Raw genomic sequence first — 16,062 nt, 5'->3', positions numbered from 1 at the left:
AATTAATCAATTTTTAATAAATCAATCTCAACAATTAAACATTAATTGATCTCTCACACTATCTTCCTCATAGTTTCATTATCATTTTATCATCAATCCAAAACCACAAATAAATCATATAATTCTCGATTCAATGTCGAGCACATTTTCAAATACCTTTGTAAGTCAATTGCTTTTAGCATCGTCATCAACCTCACATAGCTTACTCTTGGACTTTCTTACAATGAGACCTATTCGATTATTAATTAATCGAGTAGATGATTGATTCATTACAATCCAATTTATTCACAAACACACATCCAAGCCTCGATTCAACATCGAGTATTTCTATTCAAATTAAATTAAAATACCCAATCACCAATCAAATACCATTTTGGAAACGAAAAGGGGGATGGCTTTGAGTTTTCAACTCCTCTCCTCAATTATTTGAATACGAGTTCTCTTACTCAGTTAGTCGAATAACCGTCATCTCTAATCCACTTAAGCACAAACAAATCAAATCCTTTTATAATAAGAAACGGAAAGGGAGATGACTTTGAGTCTTCAATGTTTCTCCTCGATTATTTGAATACAAGTTCTCTTACTTGGTTAGTCAAATAATTGTCGTTCCTCTACAAACTTCCAAACCCCGATTAAATCAAAACACTTTCATAATAAGCTAAATGAAAAGGGAAGTGACTTTGAGTTTTCAACTTCTCTCCCCAATTGTTTGAATACGAGTTCTCTTACTCGGACAGTCAAACAAGTTGTCATTTTTCCACCAACTTATAACTTAATCAAATCATTTTCAATATAAACTATACGAAAAGGGAGTTGGTCTTGAGCCTTCGATTCCTCTCCTCAAATGCTTGGATATGAGTTGTCTTACTCAGCCGTTCAAGTACTTGTCGTTTATTCTAAAATACATCAATCATACATAAACTTATTTTCATAATCACTTATATGAAAAAGAAAGTGGTCTAGAGTCTTCTATTCCCTTTCCCGACTATTAGGATACGAGTTGTCTTACTCGAATATTCGAGTAATTGTCATCCATTTAAAACACCTAAACTATTATCAAATCCTTTTACAATTAAGGATGAAAAGGGAGATGGTCTAGAGCCTTCGATTCCTCTCCTCGACTTTTAGGATACGAGTTTCCTTACTCGATTATCCAAGTAATCATCATCCAATAAAATATCTTAAACACATTAAATTTATCTCTCCTCGCCCCCGTGCGATCAAAACCAATCCAACAAAACATCAAACATATTAACCCAACTTGTCACCCCCGTGTGACCAAACCTCTTTTCAAAAAGAACATTGTTTAGTCCTTTCTAATGCACACAACAAACTAGTGCTTAAGCCTCCGCCGAGAGTAGACAAGCCGACATTTAGCCTTTAGAACACGACCTAAACATATGTTCACTAAAAGACACCAACCAATCGTAGTTCCCCGAACTACGAATGCTCTGATTTCCTTATTACCATAAGGATACGTAGGCAGGAGATTGTTGTATCTTCGCGAGCATACTAATAAAAAAACCTCCCCTTTCCCTTTCTGAGGTTCTCATCCATTTCTTTTTTTAAATAATTTTATAACCTAAAGATAACAAACAAACATAAATTAACACTCGAAACGCACATTAGAACTAAAAGGTTCCCATTGAGTACAACGAACGTAAGGGGTGTCAATACCTTCCTCTTACGTAATCCACTCCCGAACCCGAATATGGTTGCGACGACCATTATTCCATTTTCTAAAGGTTTTATCGATATTTTCCTATCCCTTTATTGGGATAAATAAAGTTCGGTGGCGACTCTGTTCGAACATAAATTTTTTCCGCGACCATCGCGAGGAATCGTATTTTTCGAGATGCGATAACCTGCACAATAGAAAAATCTATAACCCAATTGAGACAAGCCATTTCACGTATTCCGAAAGCTCCCTCATAGATCATACAAGTTGCAGGAATTGGACGAACAACTCCTTCCTATAAATTGGAATACTCTTCACCTTAAATATTATTACAACTAAGATTATTTATAATTTCTTAAGAGACATCATAAGCACCTACATGTGAATAATTTCTTGAATGTTTATGAGTAACAAGAACATTTTATTATATTTTGTATGTAAGACTTCATGGCAAAGATCACTGTCGCCTCTTAAGGAAATATTTTGTATGCTAGACTTCACGGCGAAGATCTTTGCCGTCTCTTAAGGAAATATTTCTATACTGGACTTCATGACGAAGATTCACAATTCCTCTTATGCAAAATTTTGTATGTTGAACTTCATGACAAAGGTCATTGCTGACTCTTAAGGCAATATTTTGTATGCTACACGTTATTGCAAAGATCCTTTCCGCCTCTTAAGGCAATATTTTATATGCTGGACTCCATGGCGAAGATCCTTGTTGCCTCTTAAGGCAATATTTTGTATGTTAGACTTCATGGCAAATATCCTTGCCGCCTCTTAAGGCAATATTTTGAATGTTGGACTTTCTGGTAAAGGTTTTCGCCGCCTTTCACGATAATACAAACATGTCACCTAAACTCTGCGCCCGAGAGACTTGGAGTTTTGTCGTGCGGGACCAAACATATAAATCCCACCCAAGAGGGGAAACTGAGGTCTAGCCTAAGGGACTTAGTTCAAATATTGTCAGACAACTTGATAGAAGTCGCGACCGAGAGGTCTAACGCCTCACTCGAGGGGCTTATACTCTTATCAGCCAAACTTTATATAACTTTTCCTTAGGGTCTGGAATTTCCCTGGTTATCTTAACTCCTCACTTGAGAGACTTGGAGTTCCCTTGGGAGGAACGAAACATATAAACCTTGTGCAAGAGGCACGATTGAAGTCTAGCCTAAAAGACTTAATTTAAGTATTGTCCAAGGGCTTGATAGAAGTCACGCTCGAGAGGTCCACTACCTCGCTTATGGGACTTGTAGTCTCATCAGGCAGACTCTATATGACTTCGCATGAGGGACCGAGATATCCCAAGTTATCTAAACTATTCACTTAAGAGACTTAAAGTTCCCTCAAACGGGACCAACCATATAAATCTCGCATAAGAGGCGCAATTGAAGTCTAGCCTAAGAGACTTAATTTAAGTATTGTCTGAGGGCTTGATAGAATTCTCGCCCGAGATGACCAACACCTCACCTAAAGAACTTATAGCCTTATCAACCAAACTCATCATAACTTAGCCCGAGAACCTAAAGCTTTGTCGATCTGGTTTGTCACATATATCACCGAAAAACTTATAAATTTAGGGCCCAGGATACTCTAACACTCTATGGTCTAAAAATATTTCTCCATTTATAAAAATTCCTCATGCTTGATGAAATGTGTAATGTTGTATTTGTAAAGCCTTAACAAAGGCGAGAGCTTAGCAGCCCCCAAGAGAGGCGACGACCATATTTCGCTCTCCACGAGGTATCACTTCGGCCCAAGTACCCCCATCTCGCCCAGTTGTGGGAAAACATGGGAAGAGATGTTTCATGGTCAGAGAGAAGTCATAGTCAGTAGCAAGTTTACGTCTCTTTAAGAAAACGGGATTCAACGGTCCATCATTGACTGAGTGAGTAGTGATCCTTCTTAAGAAAACCCTATGCCTAAAGACCTCTATGAATACTTCTTTTAAAACGGGAGAAAGACACATCATAATTTGATAGAATACCCTAAGCATTGCACTAATACACATATCATTTCACTTCACATGAGCAAGCCCTTTAAAACCACCGTAACACCGCAATACATGACTTCTGCCGTCGTTGACAAATTCTAACCATCTTATATTGTTATAAACCTATCAAGACCTATGAGTATCACCCGACTTCGCAGGGACACCATACACACCTATATTTTTGACCAATACAATTTGAATATAATTAGAGAGATATGATAGTAGTAAATCAATATATGTTTTTTTTAATACTCAAAATCAATATATGTTATTAATGCATAAATTACTTGTTTTGAAAGATTATACAATCACGATACAAGGAATGTCTTATTTTATATTTTTTCATATAAATATTATGTTTTAGGTATAATTAGTCCATAAATTTTTTAACATAATTGTTCTGCTTTAGTTCTTCTTTAACTAAAATATGCTACAAGTTAGTCTCTTAACTTCACTTTTGTTATCCTATTTGATCCCTTCCGTCAATTTCTAACAAAAAAACGTTAATTTCTAGTGACATAGTGTGACAGTAAGATCATTGATACAAATCTGAGACAACATATATAGTTAAAAACTGATAGACAGTTTAAATTGTGGGGTTCCCTCGAAAACAAAACCCTCACGATTTAAACTGTGTATCAATTTTTAACTACATATGATCACTCAGATTTATATCAATGACTTTGGTGTCACACCACGTCACCAAAACTTAACGTTTTTTCATCAGAAATTAACTGAAGATGTCAAATAGGATAACAAAAATAAAATTAAAGGACTAATTTGTAACATTTTTTAATTAAAAGATTATAGCAGAACATTAAATTAAATTAATAGACTAAAAATGTATTAAACCTATGTTTTATTTAAATTTAAATATATTATTTCAAGTACACATTTATTATTTTATTGTTTTTAAAATGTTATTGGTAATAATTTCAAACGGCACAACACAATAATTCATTAAATGTAATTTGAAAGGGAGATAGTATAATCATTGTATACCTCCAATTTATCACCATTGGTTAATACGTTATTTATGAACGTGTCTGCAATTTGATCCATTCAATTTGATCCATTGATTAAATTTGAGATTTTGTTTTACCTAAATTAAAAAAATGTCTAATTTTACCAATCAAACAAAATTAATTTCCTTTTTTTCATAAAAAAAAACTATTAGACGCCATGTTGGACTGAATTGACCTCTGAATAAAGACTCATTTGATTTGTTTTTTTGTTTTCATTCAGTCTTTATTCATTCTTCAACCAATCCATTCCCGCATCGCACCTAACGTTGTTCTCCGGCCACCGTCTACGACGGAGCGCCGAAATCTCTCTCGTTGAATCTGTTAACCCGGGGCTTGTGAAGCTTTAGGCAAACATCCATGGATAGAGTCTTGAACAAGCTCCGCAATTTGGATGCGTACCCTAAAGTCAATGAAGATTTTTATAACCGCACGCTCGCCGGCGGGGTCGTCACCGTTGTATCTGTCACCGTTATGCTTTTCCTTTTCTTGTCCGAGCTAAGTATGTCCCTTTTTTCCTCCTTTTTGTTTAAATGTAATTTTTTTGAATGATTTTTTTTGTAACCTGGTTGGTAAAGCTCGGAAATTTAAGAGGGGTAACCTAAATTCTGTTGAATATTTATCTGAATTTGAAGTGTTTTTTGTTTTTTTCATGGAAAGAGAAAAAAAAATATTTTTGGGTTTAAGAGAAGCTTAATTCTTCCCCATTAGAAATTTGGTGCTCTCTGTCTGTTATACCAGTTTACAAGAATTTAATGATTGCCTGTGCTTACATGCAAGGCAATGAGGGATTTGATTCAATGTTTTAATGATGTAATTCACGGCTCGTTAGGGATTTATTAAGGATAGTTTGTTTGCGCATTTATTTGCATGCATTGATTCACCTCGCAGAGAACAAATTGTTGATAATTTGATGCTGTTATATAATTTGTAATTGGTTTTATCAACTATTAGGCATATCAAACTTAACCAGTGCTTTTCCGATTCTAGTGCTATTGCTACCTTTCTATCCACTCCAGCATATTTTTCTGGAATTATCATATGCATATGATGGGATTTGTTATAATGTGTATGCGGTTATTTATTTACTTTTTTAAAGGATAAAAGGTGTAGATCTGATCTCATGAGTGTGATGTTTAATGAAACGTAGTTAACTAAGGCTTTCTTTTGTCTGAATCATTACCTTGCTGCCTATATATATGACTATTGTTTTTCTTATCAATCTTCGATAACTTTATCTGTTACCTTTAGATCACTGTTATAAAATTAGTGCTCTCTGCAAGGCCATGAGGGGTCTGATTCAATCTTTTAATGATGCAATTCATGGCTAGTTAGTGATTTCCTCAAGGATATGTTTGTTTGTTGTGTTGTGCCATCATTTGTGTACATTGATTTACTTCATAGAGAAAAGATTGCCAATATCATAGACACTGTTATATAACTTGTAATTAATGTTATCAACTACCGGGTATACCAAACTTAACCAGTGTGCTCTTGCCTCTAATTCTAGTCCTACTGCTACCTTTTAACGGCTCGAGCATATTTTTCCGGAATCAGCATATCTTTATAATGCGGTCATTATTTGTTTCAAAGATAAAACTACTAGTCCAAATATCATGATAGAGGTCTTAAACGGAACATAGTTAGCTAAGGCTTTATTTTGTCTGAATCATTATCTTGCTGCATATATACATGACTATTGTCTTTCTCATCAAACTTCAATAACTTTATCTGTTGCTTTTTGATTGCAGGATTATATCTCTACACTGTTACAGAGAGTAAGCTTTTGGTGGATACTTCAAGGGGAGAAACCTTGAACATCAATGTAATCACCATTGTTATATTTGTACTGCAACTGCAACATTATTAGTTTTGCTTACTTCTTCATATTCCAAGTCTAGTCCACAGTCCATATCATGATTTGTGGGTTGTACAATATTATTTTGCCATAAATTTATTAGTTTGGTAATTAATTGTTTAGCCAAACTGTGTAAGTTCCATTATCCCAAAATTGTTTTTCCTTCCATTCATTTTTGTAAAGTTTTGATAGTCCTCCTAATTTCATATATCCTTTTTGTTTGTGTCTTTGCACTGCTTTAAACCTTGCCTCTACATTTTCAGAGTTAAAGTTTAATTATTTTCTCCCCTTGAAATGCAGTTTGATGTCACTTTTCCTTCTGTTCGATGTTCAATACTCAGTTTAGACACAATGGATATCAGTGGCGAGCGGCATCATGATATAGTATATATTGTTCAACCTTTATTTTTATCAATTAAAATTTCAGTTTTGATACATCTACATGCTTTTAGGCTCATTTGCTGACTGCTTTTCATCAATTGACTCCGTTTCTATTTGCAGCTACACAATATAATGAAACAAAGAATTGATGCTAATGGTAATGTGATAGAAGCTAGGAAGGAAGGAATTGGTGCACCCAAGGTTAGCTTAAATTCTCAGACAGCTTTTAACAATGCGGCAGTTGCTTGCTCTGCGATTGCAGGAGAACTTATTTTTTGTCGTATTTTATTGTCAAATTACTTTTAAAATGTTTATGATTTATGTTTAAAAGTTACGACTTATATCCTGCGTGTTTTCAACTCAATATCTATGTTCAGAAGAGTGCAGCTGCATACTGAGGAGTTCTTTGAACATGCCAATTTATAATTCACTAAGTTAACTCTGAACATTGGGTGGTAAATTGCCAACAAGAGCTAACAAATGTAGCAAAGATAAGAATGTTTAGGTGAGCATGTGGATATACCAGAAAATATAGGATTAGTAACAAATGTATTGGGTGAAAGCAGGAGTAGTACCTATTGAGGAGATAACCAGGGCTTGCTAAAGGGGGTTTGGTTGTGTGAGAAAAAAATCAAGTCGATAGAGTGAAAAGTTAATCAAATGGAAAATAGTCCAATCAAAAGGTGTGGAGAAAGTCTAAAGCAAATTTCAAGAGATATCATTATAAAGTACTGTACCCTAAACGATTTTAATGAGAATTTGATTTGTGGAGTTTTGTAGATCAGGAAAACAGGAATTGATCCATTTATTAGCAGATCATGCTGTGAGATAATAATTAGTTGATGTTAAATTTTAATTCAATTTATGACGAATTATTGTTAAAAAGAAATTCTATTATATTTTTCTGAGAATTTTGTAATTTTTGGCACCCTGTTTTTGGGTATGTACTGGTTCTCAGTCGAATAAATTGCTGCTATCAAATCTGGTTGCCTACTGTGGTGGACATAATTGTGATTAAATTCATACTTTAATAATAGTATTGAAGAGCCCTATTGGTTATATGTTAGTTGTTGCATCAAATTGTTTGAAAATGAAAGGCTTCATGCTTCTGTTCCTTTTATCCATAAGGATGACTGGTAAGTGGGGGAAAATGGAAAGGAAGATACTAGAATAAAATTTTTGACCAGTTAGATTTTTCTTGTTAGCTATCAGCTTTGGATAATGTTCAAATATTCAATGTGAATAAATGGATTTTAGTATAACCATTAGCTTTCTTACCTAGGAAAGGAATATAATATGGATGGTAACATAATTGTTGCATAATCAATTAAGCTTTTGCAGACTCTTCATGTATAACAAGTTTACTATTTTTGTTTGTTGTATGTTTTTCCTATTGCAGATTGAAAGACCCTTACAAAAACATGGTGGCAGACTTGAACATGATGAAAAATATTGTGGTTCATGCTTTGGTGCAGAAGAGGTACATTTGATCGTGTTTATTGTCGTAAAATTTGCTCTAGTTTTCTTATTATTTTGTAACTAGGGAGAGTGTTGAGTTGAGCTTCGTCTAGACTTACAAGGGGTGCAGTGACAGAATTTGATGAGCTTTGACTATAAGATATTCTTTTGTGGATCTAAACAAAAGGTAGAAATTTCCCTTGAGATGCCAGGGGTTTTCAACGACTTGTCAGCAAGCAGTGCCAAAAAGCTCTCGCTTCATTGAAGGAAGGTGTTATCAAACAATAAGATTTTTAACAGTGTAGTCAAAAGGTAGAAATTTCCCTTGAGATGCTAGGGGTTTTTAATGACTTGGTGGCAAGCGATGCCAAAAGGCTCACGCCTCATTGAAGAAAGATGTTATCAGAAAGATGTTATCGAACAATAAGACATTTAACCGTGAATATTTATTAAAAGAGAATGTGTGTTAATCTATTCTAGAGTTTGGACATCAAATGGAAAATGAGGTGTCTTTACTTTTTGTACATGTAACTGGAAACATAGTGATTTTACACTATGGAAAATAGCCGAACAAAATTAATACATTGGTTTTATTATTAAGAAATTAGTATGATAATTCGGATTTATGAGTACCCACTGTTACCATTCAGGAATAATACAACTTTCAGGTGATTTTATCTGCTTGCGTGAAATTATTCAACAAATTTTGATATATAGTAAAGTTTCTTTCTCTTGTCTACCTTCCTTCTGTGTTGCAATTTTTAGTCCTTGGCTTAATTTCCCCGCAAACTAATGTTTACTTTCATCTGTGGTTACAGTTTTGAAAAAGAAGTTTATATGAACGGGAATGCAATTTATGACTTTATTATCTAATTATTTGACATTAAATGGGCTATGTATACCCTTAAAATCCCTGCCATTGACAGTTTGCTTGTTGCTATATTCATTTTCTTCTGTATGTCTTATTTTCCTTTTTGAAGAGCTAATAGATTGTATAAAGAACTTTAATCCAATACAACCGAAGAAAAGGTGCTCATGTTTGGTTTCTTGAATAATAGAAAGATATAATATTTCTTTGCGCCTCTTAAGCACTGAAATCATCTTCATTGCTACTTTTTACAAGTAACAATAATAATAACAATGACAAATCATAATACTGATTTTGTTTAATGTGCACATATTGTAGACAACTTTAGGCTGATGCAAATGTCCATAGAGTTACATGGTTGGGATGCCAATGCTAGAATGTTTGGTTTGACTAACATTGTTGCTTTTGTTCTTCTGTGATTTGAGGATCCATGCTTACTGAGTTTTATAAGCAGCTACTATAATGCTCAAGTTTAATTTGACTTTTATCCTTAATGCTTTCATTTTTGCTGTGCAATATGCTTGGAAACTTGTATTATTTTGTTTGTATTTGTGTACTTTCAATTTGGTATAACTTATACTCACCAATTGTTTATTAATTTCTTACATGTCCATGCTCTTTCTCTCATGCAGTCAGATGACCACTGTTGTAATAATTGTGAAGAGGTTCGGGAGGCATATAGGAAGAAGGGCTGGGCAATGTCAAATATGGATTTGATCGACCAGGTTGGCTTGATACTCTCATTGCATTGCATAATCAATACTGGCTGTCTTATGTGAATTCAAATGCCGTATTTATGAGACTGTAGACATTTTATTTATGTTGTTATTGAAACCTGTTTATTTGGAGAGGCTAAAAACAGCAAGGAGAAGGCTCCATACTAGCTTTGCTGCATCGATTTTTTTATTTGTTCTTTTCTGATTAGTTCAATTGTTAAGCCTCTTTTGCATCTTAGTGAATTCATTCTTCTATCCAAAATTTTAAAATTCCCAACAGTACAAATGACCCAAATTTATTTATCGGTATGTCTGTAATTTCTAGACTATTGAAATCATCATCTAATTTTAGAGCATTTGGAAACCCAACATTTTTAGCTTTCTAACAATTTGATTTGGCTTTTAGTGTCAAAGAGAGGGTTTTGTGCAGAAGGTAAAGGATGAAGAAGGTGAAGGATGTAATATTCATGGATCTCTTGAAGTGAATAAAGTGGCAGGAAATTTTCATTTTGCAACCGGGCAAAGCTTTCTTCAGTCAGCTATCTTTCTGGCTGATCTGCTTGCTTTGCAGGATAATCATTATAATGTAAGACTGAACTGGATTTCTAACATCTATTGTTTTATAATGTGAAAACTTCAATAAATTTACAATGTTTCCCCCTTTGCACTTGCAATTATATAATTGATTTTCAACGCGTGGTGTATGATGCAGATAAGCCATAGGATCAACAATTTAAGTTTTGGTCACCATTACCCCGGATTGGTTAATCCTCTTGATGGGTAATTTTCTTCTCCCAAGTATCCTTTATTTTGTGGTTACGAGGATGACATGTGGCATAATTGTTTTCGCCTACCAAGGTTCTTAATTTTGAAAAACCACTATAAATATTAGTAACATATTTGATGACTTAGCCATTACTTGATGGATAGTGTGTGGTCAAATGCCGTTCTTTAATTTTATTCAAGCGCATATCTGTTGAGAAATGAATAATAGTTTGGGGCAGCCGAACCTTGGGCTCCAAAACTAACCCTTAACTCGGCTGCAACATAGCATTTGTTCTCCCTTCCCCATTCTCAAAACATTTAAAGGGCTGAACAAGAGTAGTAAGAAATTATTGAATTCAAGAACTACCATTAGCTTATAGCTAAATAACCAATCTTTTAGGCGTGACATCATTTTGAAATTGTAACCTCTAAAATTAAAAGCAAAGTTTATTTAGGTTTTCATAATAGAGAGAGTATGTTTGAGGGCAATGTCTAACATGCACAAGTGACTAAAATGCTGCACCGTTCAAGGAGAAGAAATGAGAATAAATTTGGTGCAGAGGGTGTACCGTAACATTTATCTGACTGTAAAAAATGGTCTTGTACATTGCATCATTTTAGTCACTTGTGAATATTAGACGTTGCCATCTTGTGAATGTTAGACGTTGCCATGTTTGAGTAGTAAATACAAATTACATGGAGGGAAAAGTAACTTAGTCATAGTTATAGTGAGCCTAAAATTTGAAGCAACTAGATTTCATATATACATAATACATTTCAAGCACCAATATTTCTGCAGGTTTAAGCTGTTGGGGGAAGGAAGAAAATTGGCTTTGTTTCTTTAACATAACCCCATCACCTAAGGAGCCCTTTGACCTAGAAATGTAGGCAAATCAAGCCCATTTAACCTTGTACGGAACTACATATTTTTAGAAGAAAGGTGGGTTACTAGGATCACATCGAGTGTTTTTGGGCCTAATGCCTAATACTATCGACTTTGGTACGCAGATAGTACAGTGGCTCATTAGTGGATCTAGGATAGACTATCATATATCTAATACCTTTGAGCCTAATTCAACCCCACTAAACTAACTTGATAGTTGAGGATTGTCTAGGCTTATAAACTCTATTTAGATCTCATCACTAGTCAATGTAAGACTTGTGTTTCTCTTAATAATTCCTTATTGCTGCAATCACTTCGGTGAAACTCTTGACAAAACAGAAAATTGTTAATAGTTACATCTATTTTGACCGAGTGCAAAGTTATTTTGTCATGTATTTTGTTCCAACCATTTGAATTATCTTTCTTCTTTTCTCCATTTGTTTTGCAGGGTAAAATGGTACCAAGGAACTAGTCATGGCATGTACCAGTATTTCATAAAGGTTGGTAGTATAAGGAAATATTTCCTACTGTTTTGGTGAATCTACTGGGTTTATATTTTCTGTATTACTCTTTGCAGGTCGTCCCTACAGTATACACAGACATCAGAGGCCGAGTTATACATTCGAATCAGGTATCATTAAATGTCACAAACATACTTTCATTTCATGTTGTTCATTAGTTGGATAATATCTAAGCACATCATAAATGTTATTGCACAGTATTCTGTGACTGAGCATTTCAAGAGTTCAGAACTAGGTGCTGCAGTTCCTGGGGTTTTCTTCTTCTATGACATATCGCCAATAAAGGTAAGAATGCTAAGTTTTGCAGCTAAACTGCATAAAAATGCTGTGAATTGTTATATGCATTATGTTCTGCAATTTGTAGAAAAAATGGACTTTTTCATTTGATCACTTGATAAATTTGTGTTTAATATTTCAGGTCACCTTTAAAGAGGAACATATTCCATTTTTACATTTCTTGACCAATATTTGTGCAATTATTGGAGGTAAATCACACACTTCTTATGCCTGTACATTTGAGAAATATTTTGTTTTTTTGCCTCATGCGACTGATTAGAAATGGATTTAAATATCTATGCATAGGTATATTCACAATTGCTGGAATAGTAGATTCGTCAATATATTATGGTCAGAGAACAATAAAAAAGAAGATGGAGATTGGAAAATATAGATAGTGGAGTCAGGTCACAACATCCTTCCTATATGGATATGCTCTAATGTCCCGGTTGAATCAGCTCTTGACTTGTGCTTGGTTGGTTGGTCAGTGCATGCGCGTTGCAATATAGCACCGCGATTAAGCAGAGCCGTTGATTCAGTTGATTAATGAATTGCATCTTTGGAACTTGATGATAGCAGCTCTAGCCATTTTCATGTATTTTGAATCATTTGTGGTCGTTAAGTTATAATCCAAATATTTTGGTCCCTTTCCTATATTAGATTTTCATAAGGTGTAGAAGTCTGTGTTTTGGAATGAGATTTGAAGAAAACTTGCAGGATTATGTTAACTTTTTTATATGATTGTTTTAAAATTAAAAATGTTCAGTTTGAAGGATTTTTAAGATTTGAAAGAAACTCAATAACTTTTTCATAAGAGGTATATAAATTAAAAAAATTCTCGAAATAATATTATGCGATAAATATTTAATTAAATTAAAATGTTATAGAAAAATAACATTAGTAGAAATAAACATGATAGAAATTAAAAAATTATATATCATGAACATAAAAATAAAAAAGAATAAACAAATAGTATACTAGTATACTGGAGTTTTGAGGGAGCCTAACTTTTTTTTTTAAAAGTGAAGTGGTTGGAATGTGTATTTTTTGATAATGTTATGCCATTTTTTTTTGTGAAAAATCACTAGTATTATTTATTTCGTAACAGTTTAGAGTTAAACTAGATATTTATTGTATATTTTTGGTAACGGTCTAAACAGTTATTTAAAAAGTTAGCGTTTTTTGGCTTTTATTTATAAAAAATTGGTTGTTATTATATTAAAATATTTTTTTTTGTATTTTTGGTGACAATCTTTACCTTTTTTTCTGTAACTTCTTAATTTTATTTTAAACAATCATAAATAACATTAACTTAAACAATTGAATAAAGATTAAGACATTATTAAAAAGATAAGAAATCTTACACCAAATTTTCATAAAATGATTTTAAGAGTAAAAAATTAAAGCCTATATTTAAATATAATAATTTATATTATACAATAAAAATTACTTATAAGTGAGATTTTTTTTTTTTCAAAATAATCAAATTTTTCAATTTTTTTTTCGAAAATAATCAATTTTTCAAAAAAAAACCAAAATAACCAAATTGCATCCCCATATCAATAAGAGGAGGCGCCGGTAGCATTGACGCACATGCATTGGACCTCATGAGGAGGCGCCAATGGTTGTGGCGCATGCATTGACCCTCATGAGGATGCGCCAACGCCTCTGGCGCCTGAGTGTGTTTCTTAAGGTGGACGCCAATTCAACTGGCGCTCACGTGTTTTGTCGAATAGATGTTCCGTCTCTATAAATACCACGCCTTGCATACAATTATTTTCACTCAAATTCATCTCCTAGTCTAGTTCAAACATCAATTTCAATTTTCTTTGTTTCAACAATGTCTACATACATTCAGAAACGAAATGCTGATGTAATATTTTCTGCCGTTGCGGCTCCGATACAAGTTCGACTTTGGAACACATATACGTTTTAACGTCTTAATCGGACGTTGTACAGTTGGTTAGAGGGAGAAATTAGAGAGGGTGAACAGATTAGAAGAATACAATGGCTTGTGTCCACATTCAACCAACACGGAGAAGTGCGCGAATGGGTGGATATTAAGACCGACCAAGACGCTCGTAGGATGATGCATTACATGTTCAAAATTGTTTTGATGGTTGTAATCATTCTAGTTGTTTTAATTGTTTGTGTTATTTTTTATGAACAACTGTCTTTTCGTCACAAACGTCTACTATGAAGTAAATTTAGTTTTCCATATATTGCAACAGAGGTACTTTGAAATAAATTTAGTTTTCCATATATAGTAACAGAGGTACATCTGAATTTATCTGGTTGTGCTCGTTCCAACACTAGGACAGTTATTACGATTGTGACCTGGTTGACGGCATGAACTACATAGTCTAACCATTTTGTTCGCCGTATCCATTTCGGTTCGAATCCGGGTGCTGTTAGGGTGACCCTTTTTCTTCCTTCGCATAACTTCGTTGTGCCAGACGATGTCCCCTTGATATTCTGGCCAATAATCTTCTTTTGCCACTACCGAAAAACTAATTTTATAAACATTTGAAAGGCTGACGACTTTGTAAACTTCAGATAGCAAGTAGGATGGATCCCTTCGAACCTTTGAGCATGCCGCAATGACATGGGAGCAGGGGGTACGAAAGACTTGGAAACTTCCGCAGTCGCACCAACCTCTATCTAGTTCGGCTCTGTATTGTCCCATCGGCATGCCCTCATTGTGATCCATGGACTCGACAACACTAAACCAACCTTTAGTTCGGTCAAATACCGTAACCACATGTGTGTTTGCTTTGGCAGCTTCATGTCTGATGAATTTCATTGAAGCATCACTGAACAACTGTCCAGATTGCAACACTGAACTCCATTTTGAGCGTCTGGTTTCAAACAACGCCCCTAGCCTGAAATATGTAGCTTGCACCAAAGCGGTTATTGGTAGGTTACGGATGCCTTTGAAGACAAAGTTCATTGCTTCCACAAGATTTGTTGTCATATGGCCCCAACGCTGACCGTTGTCGTATGCCCTAGTCCACTTCTCCAACGGAATACTATTGATCCACCGAACCGCATCTTCATTCGACAATCTTATTTCCTCGCGGTAGTGTTTGAAAGAAGGTTCTGATAATGCGTAACCTGCATTGACAACCTTCTTACGCAACGTCTTATCTTTGATTTCCCGCATGAAATTCTAAGCAATATGTCTAATACAAAACACATGCGTCGAAGGAGGATTTTGCCAGCCATTATCAATGTTATTATATGCACTGATGATTGAGGGGTGTCTATCAAAGATCAAAGACAAGTTAGGCTGAGGTGCAACGTGCAATCATAGATTTCTTAGGAAAAAACTCCATCCCTCAGCAGTCTCCCCTTCAACTAGGGCAAAGGCGATCGGAAAAATATTGATGTTCCCATCTTGTGCCACTGCCACCAGTAACGTTCCTTTGTATTTTCCATACAACCATGTACCATCAATTTGTATAATTGGTTTACAGAAAGAAAAACCTATGATACACGGTTGATACGCCCAAAATAGAGGGTGTAATATTCTATTTCCAACAGCACACGTACCATCTGGTGTATATGCGGGCAATGTTTCCATCTTGAAAATTGTCCCGGGAGCATAGTGTTTTAGAGCCAACAGGTATTTTGGAAGTTGTTT

General features: G+C 34.5%; 1 protein-coding gene across 1 annotated transcript; it reads left to right on the top strand.

Annotated features, from left to right (window-relative positions):
* Window positions 1–4,880: 4,880 nt before the first annotated feature.
* LOC127108427 (uncharacterized) lies at window positions 4,881–13,141 on the top strand. The gene is made up of 13 exons (XM_051045888.1): window positions 4,881–5,195; window positions 6,445–6,518; window positions 6,852–6,935; window positions 7,053–7,133; window positions 8,332–8,412; window positions 9,891–9,983; window positions 10,381–10,560; window positions 10,687–10,754; window positions 12,071–12,122; window positions 12,200–12,253; window positions 12,342–12,428; window positions 12,562–12,628; window positions 12,726–13,141. The coding sequence occupies exons 1-13, from the start codon at window positions 5,054–5,056 to the stop codon at window positions 12,815–12,817; spliced, it is 1,155 nt and encodes a 384-aa protein (XP_050901845.1). The 5' UTR covers window positions 4,881–5,053; the 3' UTR covers window positions 12,818–13,141.
* Window positions 13,142–16,062: the final 2,921 nt, after the last annotated feature.

This window comes from Lathyrus oleraceus, chromosome 7 (genome assembly GCF_024323335.1).
Source record: "Lathyrus oleraceus cultivar Zhongwan6 chromosome 7, CAAS_Psat_ZW6_1.0, whole genome shotgun sequence".
Classification (NCBI taxonomy): domain Eukaryota; kingdom Viridiplantae; phylum Streptophyta; class Magnoliopsida; order Fabales; family Fabaceae; genus Lathyrus; species Lathyrus oleraceus.
Note: the sequence above shows the minus strand (reverse complement) of the source record. Positions and strands in the feature narration are given on the sequence as shown.

Bases quoted from the DNA above. Each gene is read 5' to 3' on its own strand.
- LOC127108427 (XM_051045888.1), top strand. From the start codon at position 5,054: ATGGATAGAGTCTTGAACAAGCTCCGCAATTTGGATGCGTACCCTAAA. The intron at 10,561-10,686 runs GTAAGACTGAAC...TGTATGATGCAG, and splicing joins TGCAGGATAATCATTATAAT to ATAAGCCATAGGATCAACAA. The intron at 10,755-12,070 runs GTAATTTTCTTC...TTTGTTTTGCAG, and splicing joins TTGGTTAATCCTCTTGATGG to GGTAAAATGGTACCAAGGAA.